The sequence below is a fragment of the Phyllopteryx taeniolatus genome, chromosome 14 (genome assembly GCF_024500385.1).
Source record: "Phyllopteryx taeniolatus isolate TA_2022b chromosome 14, UOR_Ptae_1.2, whole genome shotgun sequence".
NCBI classification, from domain to species: Eukaryota; Metazoa; Chordata; class Actinopteri; order Syngnathiformes; family Syngnathidae; genus Phyllopteryx; species Phyllopteryx taeniolatus.
Window position 1 is genome coordinate 23,780,401 of NC_084515.1, and position 24,737 is coordinate 23,805,137.

General features: G+C 42.8%; 3 protein-coding genes across 4 annotated transcripts; 2 read left to right on the forward strand and 1 right to left on the reverse strand.

Moving 5' to 3' along the window:
- Window positions 1-599: 599 nt before the first annotated feature.
- Window positions 600-11,402, reverse strand: sall2 (spalt-like transcription factor 2). 2 transcript variants are annotated; one of them, XM_061798386.1, is made up of 3 exons: window positions 11,255-11,402; window positions 2,332-6,103; window positions 600-1,545 (listed from the first exon to the last, which is right to left on the reverse strand). In XM_061798386.1, exons 2-3 carry the CDS (start codon window positions 5,779-5,781, stop codon window positions 1,243-1,245), a joined length of 3,753 nt encoding a protein of 1,250 aa, XP_061654370.1. In that variant the 5' UTR covers window positions 5,782-6,103; window positions 11,255-11,402; the 3' UTR covers window positions 600-1,242. The 2 variants fall into 2 exon arrangements, with proteins under 2 accessions (XP_061654370.1, XP_061654371.1); XM_061798387.1 differs by lacking the exon at window positions 11,255-11,402 and adding an exon at window positions 10,421-11,132.
- A 2,583-nt stretch (window positions 11,403-13,985) lies between these two features.
- trim110 (tripartite motif containing 110) lies at window positions 13,986-19,151 on the forward strand. Its single transcript, XM_061798389.1, has 8 exons — window positions 13,986-14,303; window positions 15,187-15,708; window positions 15,775-15,870; window positions 16,403-16,636; window positions 16,894-16,916; window positions 17,317-17,462; window positions 17,603-17,874; window positions 18,050-19,151. Exons 2-8 carry the CDS (start codon window positions 15,220-15,222, stop codon window positions 18,317-18,319), a joined length of 1,530 nt encoding a protein of 509 aa, XP_061654373.1. The 5' UTR covers window positions 13,986-14,303; window positions 15,187-15,219; the 3' UTR covers window positions 18,320-19,151.
- Window positions 19,152-19,215: 64 nt separating this feature from the next.
- cbln12 (cerebellin 12) lies at window positions 19,216-22,919 on the forward strand. The gene is made up of 4 exons (XM_061798391.1): window positions 19,216-19,373; window positions 19,856-20,380; window positions 22,105-22,224; window positions 22,287-22,919. Exons 2-4 carry the CDS (start codon window positions 20,111-20,113, stop codon window positions 22,482-22,484), a joined length of 588 nt encoding a protein of 195 aa, XP_061654375.1. The 5' UTR covers window positions 19,216-19,373; window positions 19,856-20,110; the 3' UTR covers window positions 22,485-22,919.
- The last annotated feature ends 1,818 nt before the right edge of the window (window positions 22,920-24,737 follow it).

Consider the following 24,737-nt stretch of genomic DNA (forward strand, 5'->3'; position numbering starts at 1 on the left):
AAAAAAAAAAAAAACCTATAGATGGGTACAAAAAATTTTTGGAGGCTGTCATCGCTGCCAAAGGGTGTGCAGCGAAATATTAAGGCGGGGTCCCAATATTGCTGCACATTTGTTTCTTGAAATTACAGTGTCTTAAGTTGAAAAAAAAAATTGTTTTGTTAAATTACTTTGGACCTCCAATTAAAATATCCTGATGGTTTGGTACATTTCTATTTATTTCTGAAGCTATTATACAGGTTATACAAAAAAATTAAGGCGTGCCAATTACGGTGAGCGCGACTGTAATTACTTTCAATAGTAGTTTACGAATGCATAGATTATGCAGTTAGTTCACCATTTAAAAAAATTTTTTTTGTAAAATACCCCAAAATACAAGTGAAAAGCATTTGTGGCATCTGTGGCCAAGTGGTTAAGAGCAGTGCCCGCCACCATGGGGACGGTGATGAGCAAGGCCGAAAACCCTAATCCTCTCACCCTGCTCCAGTGTGTGATGATGATAACTGTTTTCTATACTGTGATGGGTGAAATGTGGACAAATATAATCAAGATGCATGCATGTTAAAATGTGAAATCATTCAAATAAAGATGATTCGTCTTCATCTTTTTCTTCCCATCTAATTTTTTTAATACAGAGATAATGAATGTCCAGATCACATCAAACATGAACTTTATATAGTTTTAGTGGCTTATGCCACAGGTTACTTTTGCACCAAACAACATTCATATTGTTCTTGTCCTCAGTAGATTCACAAACACTGCAGCTGTGCTTCTGGTTACTTCACAATGCATTATTGTACTGGATATGAATCAGAACATAGGGACCAAATGACACAATACTCCAGACAGAAATGCATACTGTTGGTCTGGTTTGTTATTGCGAAGTGAAATTATTTCTGAAGGAAGTCTCTTTTGCTTGAGCCTCTTGGTAATAGGTCAGATTTGAATACCATACCTGAGGTAGACATTACCTTTCAGTGTCCAGCGGAAAACAAAACCAGATCTGACGTACAACATTTATATGCTTAGTTAGTCAACAACAGTCCCGTCACAGCAATTACTAACAACAGATTTACTTGAATATTTTCATTTGTGTGATATACAGTATGTCTGTTTTTGCAATAAGACCAAAACTCATTGACTCACAAGTTCACGTACAAACATATCATTACTGTGACTATCAAACTGACAGGCTACATGAAATGCAGTAAGGATGCGGTATTCAGCCATTCAAACCGAGTCAAGTTATGACCCTGAACTGAATTCATCTCCCACTTCATTGGGAACAGTCTTATCCAGATCAGATTGCAAAGGAGATTTTGCATACTCATTTATTTCTTGGCTGGCAGGAGCAGAATCATCAGTTGACCCAGGACTGGTGTTGAGGAAGGCTTGGTATTGGTTCCAAAAACCTGCTGCACTTGTGGGCGCCGGAATAGTCAAGGAACCTTTTGATGTAGTTGACTGAGGTTGGTCAGCGCACGAACGACTACTGCGGGCTAAAGGGCGGGTCGCTTTGGTTACTACACCGTGGTGCTTCATATGCCCCTGTGCATGACAAAATAAAACAACGGCATCAGCCTCACTCAAAGAGCAAAAGTAAACAAGAATAGATATATATGTATATTGTATACACATATAGACATTAGAAATATGACAAAATAATATAATGATTACTTTAATCTAGCACTTATTAGGATTTCATACTCACTGAAATAGATCAGTGGCTGTTTATTTGTGGTCATAAAGGGGCAATTCTAGGATCAGAGGTTTAGGGGTGCTGGGATTCATTTTTGGGGTGCTGCAGCACCCCAAAAAAACAGGGCTAGAAACACCCCTAATCAATCTGAATTACAATAATCAATAAGGATATCAGATGCGATTCTTAACCATTGATCCAGCATGGAATCGTTTTTGCTATCTTAAGGGGGTTATCAAATGCACTCTGCATGCCTCCCTATGAGATATTACAACTGTTAGAATAATATAGCATTTTCTAGCTATCCATGTTCTTTACAGCTTGTAATTATAAGGGTGAGACTGTGGGCAAGAGGTGGGGTACATCCTGCATTGCGTGCCAGCCAATATATGCCATCATAATAAATTATAATGATATTACTGTTATAACAAAGTTGTAAAATATATATCTGCAAAAAATAAAAAACAGTACATATATTTTTGCTGAGTGTGTGCTCTATATCTATTTGCATATAAATGCAATTTACATGCAATCCTTACATTTAGTACATATTTCACACTTTTGGGGGGTGATCAGCACCCCTACCGGTTTATTGGGTCATTCGTAGTTATTGATGTTCAAAAGCATTTTCTTACCTTTAGTCCGCTGCGACTAGCATACGCTTTTCCACATTCAGCACAGCAATAGGTCTTCTTCTCGGGTCGAGCTATTGGAGATGGGAGAGTTGGGGCTAGGCTGAGAGGAACAGAAATCTCCGGTGGTTCACTTGGAGTAGATCCAATAATCTTATTCATATTCTCTATGTGGTCATCTTTCTCATATGAGTCAAAATTAAAGTTCTGGCCTCCCTGCCTTGTGAAAGTGGAAGCCCTATGCGCATCACTTCCTTGACTACTGTCTGCACTTTCTGAGGCTGACATCATTTTGGGGTATTCCTCAGGAACTTTTGCTTGTGTTGGGATTGTTGGAGTACAAAACTGATCTCTGTCCTCTTGTGTGGGTTCAGGTGTTTGGACCCTGGAGGAGACTGAGCCTGACTCCAGGGCTGGAGTGTCTGCAGCCGTAGTAACATTTTGATTCTGTGTTGAAGAAGAAATTGTACTTGAACAGCTATAATCAAAGGGGGCACAATTTGCAGGTGTGCTTTGTAGATCCTGGTGGTTTGATCTGGGGACAATGGATGGATCGGCTAAAGAAGAAGTTTCCTCACAGTCCATGGCCATAACATTATGCAATGCACTGGTTTGACTAACAGGTGAGGTTGGTTTGGAGAACTGATTCCTGGCAGGTTGCTCAATTTGGTCATCACTGTCAACAATGGAAAATTCTTCAAATTCAGTTTGCTGGGTGAATGGCAGGGGCGCACTTGCACAAAGAAAAGGCGAGTCATCAGTGGTTGATGGTGGAGCTTGCGTTATGTTATTCATGAAGGGATCGGGACTAAGATCATTGGGGGGGTTGATGTCTGGGCTAGAGGAGCCAGATTTGGTAGTAGTTGCAGTGTATTCAACAGGTTTACTGTCAGAAATAGGACATGAGTCAGTTTCTACATTTTGATGTTGTGAATTCGGGGACAGGCTCTTTAAGTTGCTGGGTTGAGGTGTTTTACCAGGGGCAGTGTTTTGTTCACTAGAGCTGGATTCAGATTGTGACAAAGATTTAGCATTAGATTCCGATACCATCTCACAGGTAGAATTGTCAATGCCTACAGGGGGCAGTTGACCACCAAGGTGCATACGAATATGGTGTTGAAGTACAAGAGCATTGGTGAATTTACGTTGGCACAGCGGGCAAGAGTTGTGGACACGAGCGTTGGGCGGCCGAGCATGATGTGTTGCCAGATGTGATCGAAGGCTGCCTTTGGTTGAGAAGGATCTTCCACACAACTTGCACGGGAAAGGGCGTTCTCCAAGATGCGTGGCTTGGTGTAAGCGCAGTGCTCTGGGGCAACTCAGAACGCGAAGACACACACCACATTGATTGGTTGCCAAGTTATTGGCTGTACCTGTAATGCTCAGTGCTGGTAGCAACCCCCCTGCAATGGCACTTGCATTATTGACACCCATACCAAGGGCAGCAACCATCTGACAGGTGAACTTTGAAACAGATGTGGAGACAGGAGTAGAGGAGGGTGGAGCTGCCATCATATATGTGGTAGAAGTGCTGGTGTTTATGAAATTACCATTAACTGAACTTGCAGGAGAGGCTGTGGTATTGCTTGATTGCACCTCCATTGTGGAGGTGGAAGTCCATGAAGAGGTTGACTGAGAAGGTGTCTTTTCCAGCTTCTCCACGAGCCTTTGCAGCTTGGAGGTTTCAGATGTAGGTGTAGAGATAGCTATTGAGGACGGTATAGTTGTAGCAGGTTTATGAAAGGGAGAGAAAGGGAAAGTGATGTGTGAAAAGCTGGAAGAAGCTGGTCGGTGGGAACCTGTATTTGAGGGTAACGGCTTGCAGAGCATCCCCAAAGCTGGATGCAGTGTTGAATGTGTGACACTTGAGGGAGAGCTGGAGGAGCCAGATGGGAAAAGAAGCTTAGGCAGGTCGGCTAACTGGGAGTAAGCTGCAGGAGAAAGTATGGGAGCTTGAGGGGGGCTGTTTTCATCAGCGTGATTTGAGTTTTTTGTACCCTTCAGCAATCCTGTGATTGCAGACGATGAAGATAACGTTGGATTTGAAAGTAAGGAGGTCGCTAGTGAAGAAGAGGGGGCTGAGGAGGTGGAGGGGGATGAGTAAGACGAGCCAGAGGCAATGGAGACTGCAGCAGCTACAGCTGCTGCCCTATTAAGTTGAAGCAAGGAATGTGAAATCAAGGCCAGATCTACACTTGGAGGCAGTGGTAGTGTACAAGGGGTGGAACCCCCTGATGCCCCAAGAGGGAACCCACTATTGGTATCGTTGAGCTCCAAATCATTTCCATAGACTTCATTCTCAGTTCTGCCTTTTGGCTTCTTTTCTGACATCTTCAAAGCACTAGTGTTACAACCACTGCCACTAGTTTGACCCATATCTGTGGACCCAGGTGCGCGCAAAGCCACTCCAAACAAAGATGGTGGAAGGAGTGAAAGCGAAAGCTCTGGGTTTTGCTCACGGTGGCGTAAGAAATGCACTTTGAGGTTGCCCCTGGTGGTGAAGCGACTGAGACACACAGGACACTGATAGGGCCGCTCCCCGGTATGTGAACGCAGATGTATCTGCAGGGCTGAGTCCCCATTGAAGATCTTTCCACAAAAACGGCAGGCATGCTGGAGCCGGCTAGTACTGCTGGAGGAAGAGGTAGATGAAGGGTTTACCCCTCCAGAGAGAGATTGCAAAGCATATTGTGCATTTGGGGATACTGACGACAGGGCCGCATTTAAATAGGACTTGCCACAGTGCTCACTCATTGAGATATCATTTGGAGATTTCTCATTAAAATAGTGGTTAGGTAGAGCCAAGGATAAAGCAAGTGGATAAGTGGAGGAAGTCATGGCAGCAGTTGAAGATGAGGAATGGCCTGAAGAGTGTGTGCTCACTCTCACGTAACTATTTGGCCCTGCATTCCCGCCTGCGCCTTCCATCTGGGGCTTGCATGTTTGCAGGATTTGAGACAAGGCATTGCTTGATTTTGAAGGTTTGTTGGCCACCTGAGAGGGAAGTAAGGTTGAAAAGCATGCCAGAAGAGGAGCGACGGATGTGGAAGGCTGGGTTGCGGTCGTTTGGGTAGTTGGGCTGCTCGCCCTTTTGTCTTCCAGACAGAGTTGAGGTAGGGGTGGGAGAAGATGCTGGGAAGGCATATCTATAGCGTAAGATGCCCCACCCAGACGTAGTACCTGTCTGCAAATCTCCTCAGTTATTTGCATCTGGTTAATCTGCCTTTGCTGAAGCACCCGCAGCTCCTCTAATATCACAGTCAGACTCAACTGGGCCCGAGTGGGAGCAGCTGAGGTGGATGCCACTCCTGGACTAGGTGTTGGAGTAACAGGACTTGGAGGACCCTCGGGCACCCGGCTGGGGCTTCCAGGATGTGGAGGACACATGGATGAAGAAGATGATGAAGACGAGGAGGTGGTAGTGGCTGACAGGCCCAATTTGGGAGAGGCCATGGGTGCGCCCCTACAAGGGTGTAGGAGGACACCTGCAGAAGACTTGGGATTGCAAACCAAGAATCCAAGGGCAGGTGAGATGTAGATTTGGAGAAGACGGTACGGTAGTCAAGAGTTTGGGAGGAGTGGTGATATTTCAGGGGCTGGTGGAGGGACTGGTTTGAGGAGAGTGAGGATTCTGGATCCTCTAAACATAGAGACTCCGTCTGGAAGGCCTTGGGAGGTTAGTGGACAATGTGATCCAGCTGGGTGCTTTGAGTAAAGAGAGATGACGAGCACAAGGGAGAATCTGGGTTGAATTACTTCCCTACCAAATGGTCACCTGGGGAAAATAAAAGAGTTGAATGTAATTAATGGATACCAATCTGCGTTTGCATAGCTATTAGCAAACGCAAGCACACACGACTAACATGATGTCTAATGTTCTATTACACTACCCTAAACAGTAGTTACAGTAATGTTATAGTTCAGGGACGAGCAGACAGGCAAAGAAAATGAGGTGGCTGGCGAAGAAAACAACAACATCCCGGCAGATAAATGACTCACAGACCAACATGAAGCTAACTATGCCCAAAAACAATCAAGAGACAGATGTGAAGACACATGCCTACATAAACACTCTAAATCTACTGTATATGCAAAAAGCACTTTGCATGCAAGAAGCAATGAGTAACAGAATTGAATATAACATACTTATGTTACTGCTGAAGCTACAATATCGGGACACATAATTAAAAATACCCCCAGGACAGTTGTGGGCAGAAACACACACACACATTATGCATGCATTTCGTCATGGCCCTGTGCAGGCTTGTGCTTCAGTACCCAGCAACAAAGCTCAAAGGCGGCCATAAAACTTTACAGGATTCCAGTTACAACACCACCATAACCTGACATTACCATTTGAAGCTTACGTAAACCCCTACTTTAAAAGGTTTTCAAATTTAGTATATTTGACTGTACTTGTTACATTTTCCTCCATGTGTTTGAGGCTCTTCTGGGTGGTCTGTGTCTTTTGAGTATAGCACTGAGCAAAGAGTGAAGATGCTTTAGTTTTACAAGCTGTCAACGTAACTAATCACTGCGGCAAGACTACAACTTAAACTATCCACAACAACTGAAGCATGCCTTTTTTCTCCTTCCAGGAAGAAAACAGTATGAAATGCAAATTTAACTCAATACAATCTGTTTGTAGCTTTAGTTCAAAACGCCACAATCTACTGTATATGAAGGACAGGCATAATACTCAAATAGTCGATACATTTATCGGTAACACTCCTGTCTATTGTGTGGGATTGTTTGTATTGATTCTGCTTTCACCCAATTGATTCATCCAGTCTTGAGGAAAAATAGAGTGCATTAGTATGCTGAAACAAGCAGAGGTGCGGGTGAGTAGGTCTGAATTATCTTTGGGAAATTGAGATACCACGCTCTCCATCTCTGCTTTGGCCTGTTTGCAGAATTTTTCTGCTCAAGACAAGACTGCTATTGAGACAGGAGTTTAGAATGTTCAGAAAGAGATTCTCGCATTCCTTTAAAAATCAATGTTCTATATCACTTATCCTCACAAGTTACGTATCATAATGAGGTGTACTGGCCGATGTATAGTAAGGTAGACTATATTAGCAATGAGACCGTTTCTTTCACTAATCAGATGTAAAAAGCTCCTCACAACGATAGCTAGCTGGCCCACGATAACTTCAGCATCTTTCCGTCCGATTGGTTGGTCAGAGTAAGTCCAAGTACGCCTAGCAAAACACGTCTGTAGTGATCTGCAAACATTAATAGATTTAATAATTAGTATCTCTGATGAGTATGATGCATTTTATCCTATTGTTTTGTGACTTTGTCCTGTTATAATACAAATATTGATTCTAAACTGCTCCAGATGATGTACAGTATGTGGCACAGTTACTCTACATGCTGTTGCTGTATATGGCGTTGTTGTATAGTACTGATGGGCTATAATTGTGATGTAGTGGTGGTATTCAGAGGTGGATTAAGTCAAAAAAGCCCCACTGAAGGCCCAGGTACCAATGTATGGCCTACGACTGTTATACTGTATATACAGTGTTTATACAATTTAATGGACTGTGACAACTGGAAATGAATAATATTTTTTTTAAGTGCTTCTCAAACTCATTCTAAAATGTGACTAGAGTATGGATCGACTCAATGTACACGTTTTTTTTTTTTTTACAACCTGTTTGGCATCCTGTAGTGCAGTGGTTCTCAAAGTGTGGTACAAGTACCACGAGTGGTACACGGGTTCCCTGTAGTGGTACACGAAATAATCACTGAATTAAATGTTCAAACATTAAATGTGCATAATTTTACACTGGCCTAAACTTTTTTTAAACCCAGTGCAGTACTTTGTTAAATACAGTTCCGTTGTATTAAACTTTTACGTTCAACACATTTGCATTTATTTTTCCGAACTGTTTGTTTTCCAACATTTGAATTTAATCTTTATATTTGTACAGTTTTATCTTCCTATATTTAAAAGTACTAAATGGTGTAAAATGTTAGATTCCGACAACTTCATTGATCCCGGTGTGGGCAATTTGTATATATAATTAAATATACTTTTTAGGAATAAAAGTAAAACGTCTGCTTCTTTCTTGAAGAACACGTGGGTCTTCTCCCCTACTGTATTTTAATATTGATCATTGGTGGTACTTGGAGAGCCAAGTATTTTTTGATGTGGTAATCGATGTAGGAAGTTTGAGAACCACTGCTGTAGTGAATACGCAGTTGTACAGTAAATTTTACCTTTTTGCTATACTCAAAACAATCTGTGCGGCCGGTCAACAAAAATGATGGATACATGGCTGACGACGAGGTCAGTTCAAACCATATGGGGACAAAACTCAGCAGTGTAAATGGGGCAGCGTAGACAGCAACACAAGACTGAAACTATCCAATATGGAGCGAGATATTGTTAAGTTGATGATTAGCGAATATTTAAATGCTTTTCAGATGTATGCTGTTGGAGTGGTAAACAGGCCCCTCAAAATATGTCCAGTACAAACGTTTGAGGTGACTTTACAGGAAAATTTAGACATCTCGTGTCACCAGCATCTCAGCCTGTTTCCTTTCACATACACATACAATCTAGTTTTTACTGTGCATAATTATCTAACAGGCACAAACTCATAAGCTGCTGAGGTTTGTTTCCGTTTCTGATGGAAATGTTTCTGCAGGACTAGACCGACATAGGGGTGCGTTGACCAACACTCAAATTTACTCTCCCCCCGTGGACTCTGAAGAAAGTAGCCTAATGTAATTCCCAAACAGGGTGGCGAGGAAAACTAGTGTGTCGTGAGAGATCAGGGGTGCTGTTGGAAATGATCCAATGTAATTGAATTTGTCTGAAAAGTATTATTTGTTGAGTACAATGATATCTTTGCTCATCTGTGTCAGTGATGTATCGTGAGAAGCAGAAGAATGAAATGCTCTTCCATGGCAGAAGGTACAATAAACCTGTGTCCACCTGTTGTCATTCTCGCAACAGAATAACACACGGCTTCCTGTGAGTATATCAGTTGTGTTCAATTAAACCAGCCCACATTTCATACTGAGTAATTTTTGAGTCAATTGAGACAAGATCATTATTTCAATATTCATACTATTTGCACTTTCTACTACTTGGTTGAAATAGGTTTCTTACTTTTTTTTCAACCTCCACAGATGATGATGCAATTTTAACAAATATATAAATAAAGAGAGAAGTAATGTCAAGCCTGGTTGAGATCATGATTGGTTGAGATCTTGGGGAATTACAGTATAAGGTGGAAACACCAACAATAGCAGAGCAATGGAGGAGCATTAATGACGATGACGCAACAGATTTGGAGAAGCAAGATATTCCATTCCACTTATTTAAGAGAATTGTTAGATGTTATCAGCTCAAAGAATGATTTGTGGCAAATACATTGTATCTTGTGCCAGACTAACAACCACTGGCTTCCATTTACTGAAATGTTGTTATCGTGAGCTAATTTAGCATTTTTTGTTTTGTTTTGGTTAGTCGTTTCACAACATTAGCAAAGCTAGCATCTCTCCAACAACTAGTTGCCCTTTTCTTGTCCATAGTGGGACTTGAACCGTGTCCTCTGACTCCCAAGTGAAGTCCTTACAGACTGAGGTACTGCCACTCTGTTTGTATCTATCTATACCTACCTACCTATGGTATATATATTGTCTGATAGCATAAAAGTAGCCAACGCTAGGTGGCGCTGGCTGACGCTAGGTGGCGCTGGCTGACGCTAGCTGGGGCTGGCTAACGCTAGGTAGCGCTGGCTAACGCTAGCTTGCGCTTGCAACATGTAGTGATTTTTCCGCCCCCTCCCTTCTCAGTATGAACACGTTGTTAATTAATAGAAGAGGGAAACTATTTTGTGCACAGAAAAGGTTTGGCTCCTCTTCAAAATAGAAGAAATAAGTAAATAAATAGGGGGGGGGGCAACAAATAAAGCATGGCTTCCTTCTTCCCCCTATCTGGACCAGTAGTCACAAGGAAGGTCATCCATCCAGCTCGGTGCGATTGTATTGTTTCATTCAGCCGAGAATCACTTCCTACTCTCGCAGCCACACAGAAGAACACATACCTATACACACACACACACACACAGCTTACTTGTTCATTTACTACTTGGCATTCAGATGGCGAGCTAAGACTCCGCACCCTCTCTTTAGTCGGTTCTCATCCCGGATGATCCAGACGGCCAACAAACAAAACCAACGTGTGTTTAAAATGGATGCACACAAACAAGCTGAGCCTTGGAATTCCAGTGCTAGTTTTCGCACAGGTTAACCACTTGCCCAGGCGCAATCTGGTAAACAAGGAATTTGCAACAATGGCGTTGAGGGAGCATCGCCTCCGCTGACACATGATGCCAGTGAGGCCGCGCACAATGCTCCCTTTTCAACCTCACGCCGACATTTTTAACACGTGGAGAGAGGTGAAATTGTTCACAAATAGCGTCATTGAGGCAACTTTGACGAATGGCAAACTGTGCATTTATTTTTATTATTTTTTTTTGGTCCAAAACGACTCAAGTCCTCGGAGGCAGATTATATGATCGCACTAGGCGACAACAAACGGTTGTGCAAGTCAAACAGAAACGCGTTTCTTCCGCAATCCGTATTCGGTATAAAAAAAAAAAAAAAAAAGACAATGTGATCCGTCGATTATGTCAGCATTTTGTTCGTGCCGTCTCGCCAAGCCCACGACGACTACACGACAGCTGCCATGTAAACACGCATACAAATATGTATGGCAGCGAGATGCGCGCTCCCGCTACTGTACGAGCACCTGTTGCACGCCGCGCGCGCCCCCACATCATAACAAGTTATGATTCATAAAATATTATGAGTGGGTGGGGGGGGGTGTCCCGGATGTTGATCCCAACCCCCCTATAGGCCACAATAGGCGACACAGCTTCTTTGTAACGATCCAAAAAGAACTTACCGTGTTCGAAACGATGATTTTTGATCGCAGACTAACACGAAGGGAAAAAAAAAAAAAAAAAAAAAAAAAAAGAAGAAGAAGGAGGAGAGGCTCCGGAGCTTCGATGATCGACGCGACGCCTTCTCTCGGCCGGGACACTGGCGCGCTATTTCCCTATTCACCACCAGGGATGCGCAGTAGGATAGACGCGTTCAACACCCCCCCCCCCCCCCCCCCCCCCCCCATCCCCACCTTAATTATTTATCTCCCTTGCTAATCGCTTTTTCTTCATCTACTGACAAATACAGAATTATTTCCCAGTGTGCTCCGGTGCTGATCGACTCGATAAAGGATTTTTTATTTTTTTATTTTTTTTGTGTGTCTTTGAACGTCTCAGGGCCCGACTGCCTTCTCTGCGGCGCCGTCTGTCCGGTCTGTCCGTTATAATTAATGACGGTCCTCTGGGAGACAGTGACCACGGTTACCCCCTTATCGGCTCTCAGAGTGCGTCTCACGCGGGACACGCGCACTCACCCTGCACGCGCACACCTCCAATGGACCCCTCAGTCCGGGTAAGTCCTAAAAAAAAAAGATTTGGACTGCGATTAAATCCCAAATCATCACATAAAGGTCTACGTGAACGCGCAGTACGAATAGGAAGGCTATAACAATGTATTTCTTTGTTTTCCTAACTGTCTCGCTCATAATAGTAAGATTTACATTGTTTAGATTCGCCTATTATGTGTTTGTAAACACATCCCAACTATTTATAAGTCATAAACAAGTGTGCTATGTCAAATAATAAAGTCAAAGAAAAATGTGAGTGTGTAATAATATTATAGATTATATAAATCTAACACTATAATCCCAACACCAAATTGTTCTTAGTTGCCGAGCTAGTTTTTCTTCTTTCTTGTTTTTAAATTGCATTTACATTGTCTATTAAAAAAAACTATTTACTTATTTGTTTTCTCTCTTGTGTTGTACTGTTTGTATAAATTGCTCAGTCGTCTAGTTTTGTTTTAACATGTTGTGTGGCTACTGTAAATGTTTTTTTTTGTGCCGTGACAGACGTGCCGCAGTGGTGTCTTACACCTAAAAATCCACTAGATGTCACTCAAAAACAAATATTAGAAGCATGTGACATGAGATCAACAATACTAGAACTGTAGTCAATATTTTGGAGGACTGTGTGTCAGGTGAGCCTGACTACACTACACCATCAGTGACTTATGATAAACTATGACCACAATTACAATTCATACCTCTCAATTGTTATCTTTGATACAGCTCTTATACTGGATCTCATTGTATTGTGGGGGGGGGGGAGGGGGGGAATAAACAAATAAAGTATCAAATGAGTGTATTTAACTGATGTACAGTACGTTTGATGAGAGCCTGCAAACATCTCCAACTACACTACTCACTCACAGAAACATTTTATATTTGGCCGAGCTCATCTAAGATGGACTCAGTGGAAAAGTGTTCTGTGGTCCGACGAGTCCACATTTCAAATTGTTTTTGGAAATTGTGGCCGTCGTGTCCTCCGGGCCAAAGAGGAAAAGAACCATCTGGACTGTTATGGACGCAAACTTCAAAAGCCAGTATCTGTGATGGTATGGGGCTGTGTTAGTGCCAATGGCATGGGTAACCTACACATCTGTGAAGGCACCATTAATGCTGAAAGGTACTTACAGGTTTTGGAGAAACATATGCTGCCATCCAAGCAACGTCTTTTTCATGGAAGCCCCTCCAAGACAATGCCAAACCACATTCTGCACGTGTTACAACAGCGTGGCTTTGTAATAAAAGAGTGCGGGTACTAGACTGGCCTGCCTGCAGTCCAGACCTGTCTCCCATCGAAAATGTGTGGCGCATTATGAAGCGTAAAATACGACAATGGAGACCCCAGACTGTTGAACAGCTGAAGCTGTACATCAAGCAAGAATGAGAAAGAATTCCACCTACAAAGCTTCAACATTTAGTGTCCTCAGTTCCCAAACGTTTATTGAATGTTGTTAAAAGAAAAGGTGATGTAACACAGTGGTAAACATGACCCTGTCCCAGCTTTTTTGGAACGTGTTGCAGGCATAAAATTCTAAGTTAATGATTATTTGCTAAAAACAATAAAGTTTATCAGTTTGAACATTAAATATCCTGTCTTTGTAGTGTATTCAATTAAATAGAATTCATTGTATTCTGTTTTTCTTTGTTTAACACAACGTCCCAACTTCATTGGAATTGGGGTTGTATAACACACACAGGTGAACTTAATTTGCCTTCTCTAAACTTTTTCCAACCTTTCAGCGCATCATGCTGTTCGACACGGCGTGACGACTGGTTAGCAAATCTGCCTCACAGTTCTGAGGACGCGGGTTCGAATCCGGCCTCACCTGTGTGGAGTTTGTATGTTCTCCCCGTGTCTGCGTGGGTGTTCTCCGGGTACTCCGGTTTCCTCCCAAATCCCAAAAACATGCATGGTAGGTTAATTGAAGACTCTAATTTGCCCATAGGTGTGAATGTGAGTGTGAATGATTGTTTGTCTATATGGGCCCTGCGATTGGCTGGTGACCAGTTCAATAAATGGCGGGTGTACGCCGTCTCTCGCCCAGAGACAGCTGAGATAAGCGCCAGCATGCCCACGACCTTAGTGAGAATATGCGGTACGGAAAATGGACGGCTGTATGGATGCTGTTCTCCAACAAGAGCTGAATGGAAAAATTCACGTTTTTTTTTTTTTTTTTTTTTGTCATTGTATGCATTTCTGTGACTCATCCAGTCTCTCTGTATCACTGTTGCAACCGGCTGATGACAGCCAAGTAGCCCTAAGATTTTGTGAGTTTATATTTTGCATGACGGTACAACAGGACAACATGATGCTTGCTTGACTGTTTGTGAGCCTCTTCCCATCTCACGATCACGTGACTGCACTGAACCCAGTGCAGTGGTTAAATCAGACACTAAAGGAGCTAGGAGGTGAATCTGTTGGGATTAACCGCCAGTCAGCATGGTTAGTTAGCCCTTCTCGCAGATCGATGGCCACTGACTGCAAACACCTACGCACTTACAGGTGAGCCCTTTAATGTTTCCTTTGTGATATTTTCCCACATACTGTATATCCACATTTAATAACCTACTGTGACTTCATGTAGAAACGCATGAGTTTGCGGTTGCACATGCACCAGCTGACAGTCAATTAGGTTAACAAGCTGTCAAGGATGATCTCCTGATCCCTCCATTGCAGTCAACCGTTTAAGACTCTGCCAGTCAGTGTGTTAACCCTTGCTTTCTGGAATGCATGCCAATGATGCCATTTCTTCCTATACTGCACCGATTTTTGTTTTCAAGAGCAGAGCTTTCGCAAAGTAATTTTCATCATTGTACTTGGAGGATTAGGATTAGTTCACGGTTTCATTGAAAAGGCAACTCAATTTGGGTTTATTAATGTGCAAATTAAGTACAAATATTGTATTATGTGTAATACTGTACTTAAGTAGATTTTAGATTTAGTAGCTGTATTTTACTTGAGTATTTCTTTTTTTTCTGACGACTTTGTAAAGCCAACCATGGCTGAGATTTTGATTGAAATCTTGGGTACTTATAAGGCGGAAAATAATGGGGACAACCCAGTGGCGGCCCCCCTGTAAACCCACCCCAGGTTAGGTTCAAGCCAGCCCAAAACAATGAAAAATATACCACCCAAGTTCCAAATGTTCGCAAGCCAGTTCTTAAACAAAAACATGTGACACATAAAGTTTTTTCTCGTCTGTACAGGTACAAGCAAATTCATAAACGAGGGAAGTTATTTGGTGTGCAGCGATGTTTGTTGTCTTTGTGCCAAGTTATTGTATATAACTCACAGTAAAAAAATTAATTTTACTCTTCTACTTAAGTACATTTAAGAGTCTATAATACTACTATTATTGACGTACTGTGTCTCTCTGTGTTGTTAGTACACCTTAGGCACTTCACAACATCGCCTCGTAATGGCGTCAGTGACGGAAGAGCTCACATGCTCCGTCTGCAGAGACAACTTCAGCCAATCCCACCCCCTCCCCTGCGGTCACAACTTCTGCCCTACCTGCATTCGCGAGGCCTGGGGCGCCCGTGGTGAGGGCAAAGGTCATTTCACATGCCCCCAGTGTGCGGAGGAGCACGGCGAAGTGCTGTGTGACTGCTGCTCCCCAGAGGCGGACGAAGGGCTGGTGCACTTGGCTGTCAAAACGTGCCTAAGGTGCGAAGTGTCCCTGTGTGCAGAACACCTCCGGCACCACATGGAAAGACCTGCATTTAGCAACCATTTGTTGGTGAATCCGCTGGGCGACTTGTCTCGGCGAAGGTGCCCCGCACACACAGAGCTACTGCGCTATTACTGCGCCGATGAGAGGGTATACGTGTGCTGTGACTGTCTGATGGAGGGAAGCCACGTGCAACATAAAGTCAAGGGGCTGAGACAGGTGGAAGAGGATCTAAAGGTTAGTGTTTCGATATTTATTGTTTGCTCTGGAAGTAATGTTGCTCAAAAACGTATGCTTTCTTAGGTGATTCTCCAGACGCTGCTCGGGAAGTCAGAGGAGAAAGTAAACAATGGAGAGCAAATCCTCAAACAGTATGCCGACATCAATTCCACCATCGGAGTGAGTAATGACGACACAGCAGAAATGTATCTTTTCTGCCCGAGTTGCAGCATGCCATTGACAAAAAAAGGATAGATTAAAAGCAAACAATTTGTGGTGGGATTTGCAACAGTAAATCACAAAATCATATGACCACAGAAGTTTGATAACAATGAGAACAATCGTGTGAAAAAAACTGTGATAATTGATACACAGGAAGGAAACCATCGATGATCAGCATATAAAGGTAATTGAAGATTACACATTAGGAGTACAAAAACTTAAACGAAATACTGAAATTTTGAGAAAAAAAACACAAAAACATATCGAACCAGATTGCTCGGAAGTTATCCTCATACTGCTCAGTCACAGCTGATGGAGCATTCTTGTTTGCATGCATTCATTAATCCGCATTATAGTCTCCATGGAATAGCCTTCCATGGCATTTAAGCTTAGCAGCAGCATCTCTTAGGGTTGGCATGCAATTTCTAGTTATGTTTGAATTGCTCATCTCGAATCATTGTGTCAAGGTAATAAACAAGGTCTTAACTAGGACTGCCTGATGGAAGAAAATACCCAAGTGGCGCGCCTGGGCTCAGACCTGCAGGTCCAAGTGGAGAAACTGGTCGTGGGGCTAATGGAGATCACGAAGAAGGACAGACAGCAAATCATTGAGCGCGTGCATGAAGACTGTTCCAATGTGAGGGAGGACATAAACCAGATGATGAACATCCAGCACTACTTGACCTCGCTGCTCGCAGAGACTGACCCCTTCCTGCTCATCTGGGTAAACTAAACCACTCGGGATTGGAATTAATCTGTAATCATTGTAACAAGTGACAATGATTCATTTGTCACAATGGTGGAACTTTACCCATGAGTAAGGTTTTGGTTGATGGCACTGTATTGCTAGTTCCAGCAAGTCAAATATTCACAGTGGTATGACACAAAATATCTCTTTAATGTTGTTATTCCTGCAAATGTAGCGCTTGACCACAGTAATACTCACTGCATTGACTTGATTGTGTATTCCACTTTCTGCAGGCCTTTCAGTCTGATGACACAAAGTAAGTCGACAGCGTCAAGGTTGTGATTCTTCTTTTCTTCGTATACTGTACTAGCACCAGCCGCTGCATTAGGTACTCCTGCACTCTTTTCCAAATGCGATCCAACATAAAACCAACCAAAATGTGCCTTTACAAAGATACCAATGCTGTGTTTTGATAGCAATCTAACATTCAGCCTTTCTTACTATCAGAAGCACTGACCTACATTTACCAGCTAAATTCTAATATTTGTTCTATGTGATTGTATTAATTTATGTTTCTCTTGGCTGCACTGCTTCTGAAATTATTTGAAGGTAAAACTGTACAGAGTGGTAACATTCAGAGCAGCACTGTAGATAAGGTAAATAATATAGCGAAGGTGCCTTATGTCCAGTGAGATGTGTGTGTTCTTGCTTTGTAGGTTACTCGATGACCTGAGCAGTCCCCTTTTCACGCCCGAACCTGTCAGTTTGGACAGGAAGCACATTTTGGAGGAAATAGAGGGCAAGTATCGAGAGTTTATCACCGCCACCCTCTGCTGCCTCGGTGAACTCAAGAGAGAGCTATGTGAGTCAACATTGTTGTTAACATTGTGTGAAAAGAGAGAAAAGCAATACATCGGTTGGTGATGGGTTTGATTTTGGTTGAGGATATACAGTAACGGTGTTAGCCACCAAAATGTGTTTTTCTTCCTCTTATGACCACAGTGACCTGTCCTCTGACTCTGGACACCAACACATCTCATCCTCTTCTGAGCATCTCCGATGACCTGCGATTAGTCGCAAGGGTTAAAACACGTCTTACCTGCGCAGCTCACCCAGAACGCTTCGACCACTGGCCACAGGTCCTTACAGTTCAGAGTTTCTCGGCTGGGACTCATTATTGGGAGTTTGAAGCTGAAGGATTCTGGGATATCGCCGTCTGCTATAGGAGTATTGGACGGAAGAGGAAGGAGGGCAATTCCTTTGGCAACAACATGGTGAGTTGGTCTGACTAATAAAGCAACAATATGTACAGCGGAAACTGAGGTCCCAGCACAGCCAAGATCAATGTCACTGTTTTGTACATTTTAATCATTTCCACATTTTTTCTGCCACTGTGGTTTTCAACCAAATGTTTTTATTTTATTTATTATTATTATTTTTTTAAAACAGTTTTCATGGAGTTTGACGCAGCAACACGACCGGAAACTGGCCGCTTGGCATGACCGCAAGAAAACACGTCTTACATACAAAATGACTGGCAAACGAGTTGCAGTTGCTGTGGACTACAGCGCGGGCACCATCACCTTCTCTGAAGTGGGACCGTCGAGCCATCTAACTCATGTCCACACTTTCTGGACCACCTTCTCAGAACCAGTGTCCTTGGGCTTTGGACTTTATAAATCGGAGCTCAACAGCCATATTTCTATTGTAAAAGTTTGAGATGCCCGAGGGAAGGGACAGAGCTAGGTTACGATGCTGATGGACAGGCTATAGTCAAACTGTGGTGACCAGATCATAACCCATAACCCATATTTATAACCTCATCTCTTCAAGTCATATTTGTCAGAATTGGGTTGCAGAAACTGGAAAAACGTTGCATTCAATGTAATTATTATATAGGCAGATAACGATATAGAAAATGAGGTAAATACTCGAAACTGTTAAACATAATTAAAATACAATGGGACAGCCAAAAAAAACCTGCCAGACTTTTGTTGTAATGTCATTACAAATGTACTGGTAAGTGAATTAAGTAATTCGATGCTCAATCTGTTGTTGTCATAAAACCTTGAATTACACAAGGATAAAAAAATTAAAAAAAACATGTTATTGACTGTCACTGTATAATTTAAAAAAACTAAAATGAAGTAAAACAAACAAACAAAAAACGATAGAAGAAAACTAAACACTTGTTAATACTATAGGTGCTCACTGAGCTGAAGTCTCATAAGATTTGGCAATGTCTTCTGTATTATCATGTATGATGACGTTTTGACCTCCAGGTGCCTTGCAGAAGAAAGCTTGACAACGTTCGGGGTGTTTAACTTCGGAGAGTTCACCGTCTTTTGACATCGCAGTATTAGTAATATTAGTTTGACTAAAAAGTTCTATTCGTACCAGCTGATTTGCGAGCAAGCTTTACATTCGATTCACTGGGCCACTCAAGTTCTCCCCTTGAAACAGCTCAGACGCTCAATTACTTTGATATTTTTGAAATTTCACTGCGGTGGTGGGTGGATGTAGCATCGAGAATGAGAGAGGCGGAGGTAAAGTGTGTGTATGTGTGTGTGTGGGGGGGGGGGGGGGGGGGCGGATGGGTGGGGGGGCAGAGCGAGATATGAGAGGGAGAACAAAAAGAGAGAGATGATCACATATCTGTCTTGGCTCAGATCTGACTGACTGTTGTGTGGAATTATGTGAGGAACAAGGAGAAGGAACAAACATTTGCCCAGACCTTGAAGTGCGCCATACAAGATTTTGCAAAGGGCTACAGGTGATACCCATTTTATTTTTATTTTTTACTCTTCATAATCTTAAAACACTCACGTTAAATAACACTTAAGAACAAATCATTTCTTGTTTTTCATCATTTTCAGCTCTGAAAAGCAGAGCATTGATCTGTTTTGCGCTTGAGAGCACCTTCTGATCTTTCGAAACCCTTCTCACGATCAACTAGTTGAACTACAGCGCTTGCGCGGTCCACGTTTAGCTTTGCGGTGTGAAATGAGTGCGCGAGTGAGAATGCGTGTGTGGGCCATGTGAGGAAATGCTGCATGTTGAGCGGCGTTAGGTGGGAAGGAGCTATGTGTAGAAGACAGATGGTCACTCAGTGGAGTTGTTCCTCTAACCCCCCCCGCCACCACCATCTCGGTATTGCATCCTTCTGCTAGTGTTATCAAATCTATGCATCTTTCACCTCCGTCCTGTGCTCTAGCAAGACTTTCCTCATCTTGTCCAACTTTTTCCCATCCCCAGATACATTTCAACTGCGTTGTCATTTTTTTTGTTTTTTTTTTTGCTGAGGAAGTCAACTTGAGGGGACCAGAGGTCGATTTGTCATTGTTCTGCTGAGGCCTTCTGACACCACAACAGAGCGATTTGGGACTTGGACTGGCACACAAGAAGCTTTAAATAACACGAGGAATGAACAACTCATACCACTGACGGGTACACCATTTTTGTAACTATAGGAGAATCAACTATAATTGACTAAACATACAAGAATCAGTCATGCGTACCTGCGATCTTACCATGCTGTTGGCTGTGCTACTATTGTGGGGGCCACCGTGGTCCAACGGGCAGAATGACACAGAGCCCATCATTCTTGAGGGCAAATGTTTGGTAGTATGTGACTCCACACCCTCATCTGAACCTGCTGGGAACGCCCTGGGCATGTCTGTTCGCTCGGGGAGCGGCCGAGTCGCTTTTTCCGCCAGCCGCCAGACCAACCACGAACCTACGGACATGAGCAATCGCACAATGATCATCTACTTTGATAATGTAAGTGTGCACACAAAATGTGTGTTCCTCAGCACTGTGAACACAGCACGCTACTTAATGTAAGACTAGAGGGGGTGTGCTTTTTTTTTTTTTTTTCTCTCTCTTTAATTTATGTATAATGTAAGGCTGCATGGCAGGGGAGTGGTAAGCACAGCCGGTCGGGGGTTGGAATTTGAGCTCTCCCCTTCTCGTGTGGAGTTTGCGTGCTCTCCTCGTGCGTGTTAGGTTAACTGAAGACTCTAAATTGTCCTTAGATGAGCGGGAATGGTTGGTGGTCTATATGTGCCCTGTGATTAGCTGGCGATCAGTTCAACGTGCAGCCCCACCTCTCGCCCAAAGTCAGTTGAGATGGGCTCCAGCTCATCTAGGACCCCCAATGGTTAAGATGCATAGATTAGAAAATGGATATATTTGTATCCTGTATTAGTTTGCATGCAAGTGTATTTAATAAGATAAAGGGCTCTATTTCCATAGACAACGCATCTGCGGCGGGGCACAAATGCCGGCAGATTCTGATTTTCGTGCAAGCGCAAGCCCCGCTGCGCATGTTTGCCAGTTTGGCAGACCGGCCTGCACCAAACTGGGAGGCGCGGCAAGGGCGTGTCCTTGCGGAGATGTGCCCGGCGCACTGACAATTTGGTGGCAGAAAGTCGGTCTAAAATTACGCCCGCTCAGACCACGTCTAAATCCTGGTGCAAGGTCGAGCTGGTCTAAAGCGATTTTGGTGAATTTGATCTGGGCACAAGCAGACAAATAGATGTCTGTAGACATATTTAAGTCACCAGCAGTGATAACCGGCTCATTAATTGTCTGTTGCCGTATCGGCCGTGCGTAACGACAATATTCCAGTCAGAGGGGTCTCTGTCAAGACTGCCATTGCGCCACATTGCAAGGGAATGAGAGGAGCTGTTTTGATTGGCGGCGAATGGAGTCAGTTGTAAACACACCCAATTCCCCAAAAGGTTTATTTTTTTTTACTCTTGAATATTATGATTGGGAACATTTAATATTTTTTGCCACCATGGAAAGTTTCTGTAAATTCCCAAAAGTCCTTAAATTCCAATTTTGCAGACAAAAATGAGTTTTTGGTACATTTACAATTCTAAAATATTTTAAGTCAAAAATGATTCATACCCATGACAACATTTTGTGCCAAAGTTTTTGTTTTAATTGTGATTTTGATATCTTCTGCAGCTGGAAATAACACAAAAGGCTGTTGTGATCCAAATATTCATTCAAAATATTCGTGATTGTCATTTTAAAAAATGATTCATATCCTGGATCCTATTGGATGAGTTCGCCATTTTTAGTTGTCCCGGTAATTTGAATCAAAAAGGAATCGGAATAATTGAAAACAAACTGTGTTTAATTAATAACTGCGTTCAATATCATAGTTTTACCGCTTTCTTTTGTCATTAGTGTCACAGCCAAAAGATCCCCATTATCGCTTTGACCACAGCGTGAATAATTTTCTTTTACGCGATGTGTTTCTATATACAATCAATACATTGATGAAGGGATTAATCAGTTCTAGTATTACATAAGATTTTTTTTTCAGGGTGAGGTGGTTATTGACAATGATATTTTGGGAAATAATTGAGGAAGAAAAAGTGAGTCACTGAATTCATATAAATGTTTTGTAACCTGTTTACACTAGGCTGTTTTTATTTTGGCATTTGACCCTTCCTGCCTCCATCCTCCATCCTTTCATGCTGTCAATTCAGATCTTGGTGAACGTGGGCAGTCATTTTGATCAAGAGAGCAGCGTCTTCCTTGCACCAAGGCGAGGCGTTTACAGCTTCAACTTCCATGTTGTGAAAGCCTACAACCGACAGACCATTCAGGTACGTTTACTGGATGTCATTGTTGAGGTTCAGGATGCAAAAGCGTATCAGAATTTTTCCAGGTCAGCTTGATGGTGAACGGCTGGCCGATGATTTCGGCTTTCGCCGGGGACCAGGACGTTACCAGAGAAGCGGCCACAAATGCTGGTTTGGTGATCATGGAGAAGGGGGACAAGGCCTACCTGCGACTGGAGAGGGGCAACCTGATGGGAGGCTGGAAATACTCCACCTTCTCCGGCTTCCTGGTCTTCCCCTTGTGAACAAACTGCAAGTCAAATGTTTGTGATGGTCATAGAAGGAATTTTGTTGGAGTTGAGGGAGAAAATTGAGTTTTTCGTGCAAACTTCGAGAAAGCAAAACTATTCCTTAACGGAGAAAAAAGGGAACGGGTGAAGAAGAAGGAGTAGACTAAATTTGCTTTGCTTGTGCGTACAGTATATCCATTTATTGACTTTGTATGACTGATATTGGAGTCGTGAACAGTACAATTATTGAGTAACCCTGTGCATTGTGGGCTTCTTTGCAATTGATTGTGAACGTTTGTTTGTTTTTTTTCTCTCTCGTTAATTATTCATGTTTGAAGAGGTGCTGTTATGTCTATCTTGCATCGCTAAGCCTATTTATGCCTGCATCAGATGTTTATTTACACAGAAATTTCTATGAAGAACCATATTAAAATGTATTACCTAACGCTGGTTCAGTGGGTCCTTTAATTGTGCATATTGTCAAGTAGTTATTACTGGAAATGCTATTTGCATCTCAGTATCTCTCTTATAAACAAATCACAGATCAGGCTAAATATTATTATGTCTCCCTCTCACAATACTGTAGCCATTGCCACAGCAGCTGTTTGTAAATATAGCTCACACCAGCGGAGCCGGCGTTGGCGTGGACCGAGCAGTGCAGCATGGGGCAGAGAGTGAGCACGGTGAAACACTAATACAGTATACTCCTCGCAGGGCCGCAGACAGATGGAGCACATTGGCCAGCAGCAAGGTTCATCTCTGCAGGGCTGCGACGGATAAAGAGTGGTGTACTGCCACATGTAGTCACTCACGCTTGCCTGGTTTATCATCACAACGGTTGCCTCCCTCACTCATTCAATCGCATGTGAGCTCACATTAATGTGATTTCAGGACCAGCCTTTTTTTTTTTTTTTTTTTTTAGTATTGCCACATGTATTTTAAAGTAAGATAGTAATTTGTAATGTCACATTAATGGATCTGAGGTAGTATTAATGGTAATAGAAGAATGCTTGTGTGCACTTTCTGTCAGTTGCAATGCATCTCCCAGGTCAAATATATTACACTCAATGACAATGACAATGACTCCATGCATGTTAGGTTAATCGAAGACTGGAAATTGACCATAGGAGGGAACAGTTTTTGTCTATGTGCCCTATGATTGGTTGGTGACCAATCCAGGGTGTACCCCGCCCCAAGTCGGTTGGGATAGGCTCCATGTCACACGTGACCCAAATGAGGACAAGGGCTATAGAAAATATAACAGCATAACTATTTCGGTCTTGAAAACAGTGATTTTCCAAGTGTTGTCCGAGTACCACTTGTGGTACGCAGGCTCCCTCAAGTGGTCAGCAAAAGAATCACTGCCTGAGTACAGTTCGGTCGGATTTAAAGTTTGGATCAATACATTTGCAGTTGATATTTTAAAAATGCTTATTGGACATTTCATTGACTCATTGGTGGCATGGTGGGGCGACTGGTTGGCACATCTGCCTCCCAGTTCTGAGGACCCAGGTTCTTTTAACCGAGTCACTTCATCAGCCAAAGGTCAATAACAAATGTGTTTTAATCGAAATGAATATTGTTTGAGAATACCTACACCCACCTTGCAAAAAATGCAACTTGTTTATTCCACCCAGCTCATTTGTTGCAAGGTCCACAGTGCTCTGGATACACACACGGAAAAGCTAGAATTAAAGAAAGGTCAAAGTAGGGATTCAAATACTTAGTTTTTTTGCTAAGATACTTACCCCACTAACTCCATTTTTGCTGCTCATTTTTGAACCTGCCAATAATGGTTGTTTGTCTGCATTACGTCACTAGGGGGCGCTAACCTCCCCCCCCTCCCCAATTACCCACGCAGCGATGAAACTGTAGCATCACTTCACTGCCTGGTACCCCGATAAACACAAGGTCAAATGTCATCGTTTGGTATAAGAGTCCGTCAAAGTCAGAGTCTATATATGTGTTATATTTCAACAAAATAACTGCAATATGACACGGGGTCTTCTTTGACCGATCAAAGTAAGCAGCTTGTATTAAAAAAAAACGCTGATAAAGAGACGTATCATTAAAATGGGCATTCCCGCTATAATTCCCTGTTGTAGTGTGGATGTGTGTAAAACACGAGATGTTTCGATGGATATCGCCTCACTGGCAGCGCACTCTCGCATCAGCATCGAGGCCAGTAAAACGGCAGTTCCGAAGACCACTCAGTCAAATGAGCTGAGCTAGGCCGCATTTATTGTTCCTCAACCCAACTCGCTGACA

Bases quoted from the DNA above. Each gene is read 5' to 3' on its own strand.
- trim110 (XM_061798389.1), top strand. From the start codon at position 15,220: ATGGCGTCAGTGACGGAAGAGCTCACATGCTCCGTCTGCAGAGACAAC. The intron at 15,709-15,774 runs GTTAGTGTTTCG...ATGCTTTCTTAG, and splicing joins AGGTGGAAGAGGATCTAAAG to GTGATTCTCCAGACGCTGCT. The intron at 15,871-16,402 runs GTGAGTAATGAC...GGTCTTAACTAG, and splicing joins ACATCAATTCCACCATCGGA to GACTGCCTGATGGAAGAAAA.
- sall2 (XM_061798386.1), bottom strand. From the start codon at position 5,781: ATGGCCTCTCCCAAATTGGGCCTGTCAGCCACTACCACCTCCTCGTCT. The intron at 1,546-2,331 runs GTAAGAAAATGC...TGTCATGCACAG, and splicing joins CTAGTCGCAGCGGACTAAAG to GGGCATATGAAGCACCACGG.
- cbln12 (XM_061798391.1), top strand. From the start codon at position 20,111: ATGCGTACCTGCGATCTTACCATGCTGTTGGCTGTGCTACTATTGTGG. The intron at 20,381-22,104 runs GTAAGTGTGCAC...CTGTCAATTCAG, and splicing joins TGATCATCTACTTTGATAAT to ATCTTGGTGAACGTGGGCAG. The intron at 22,225-22,286 runs GTACGTTTACTG...GAATTTTTCCAG, and splicing joins ACAACCGACAGACCATTCAG to GTCAGCTTGATGGTGAACGG.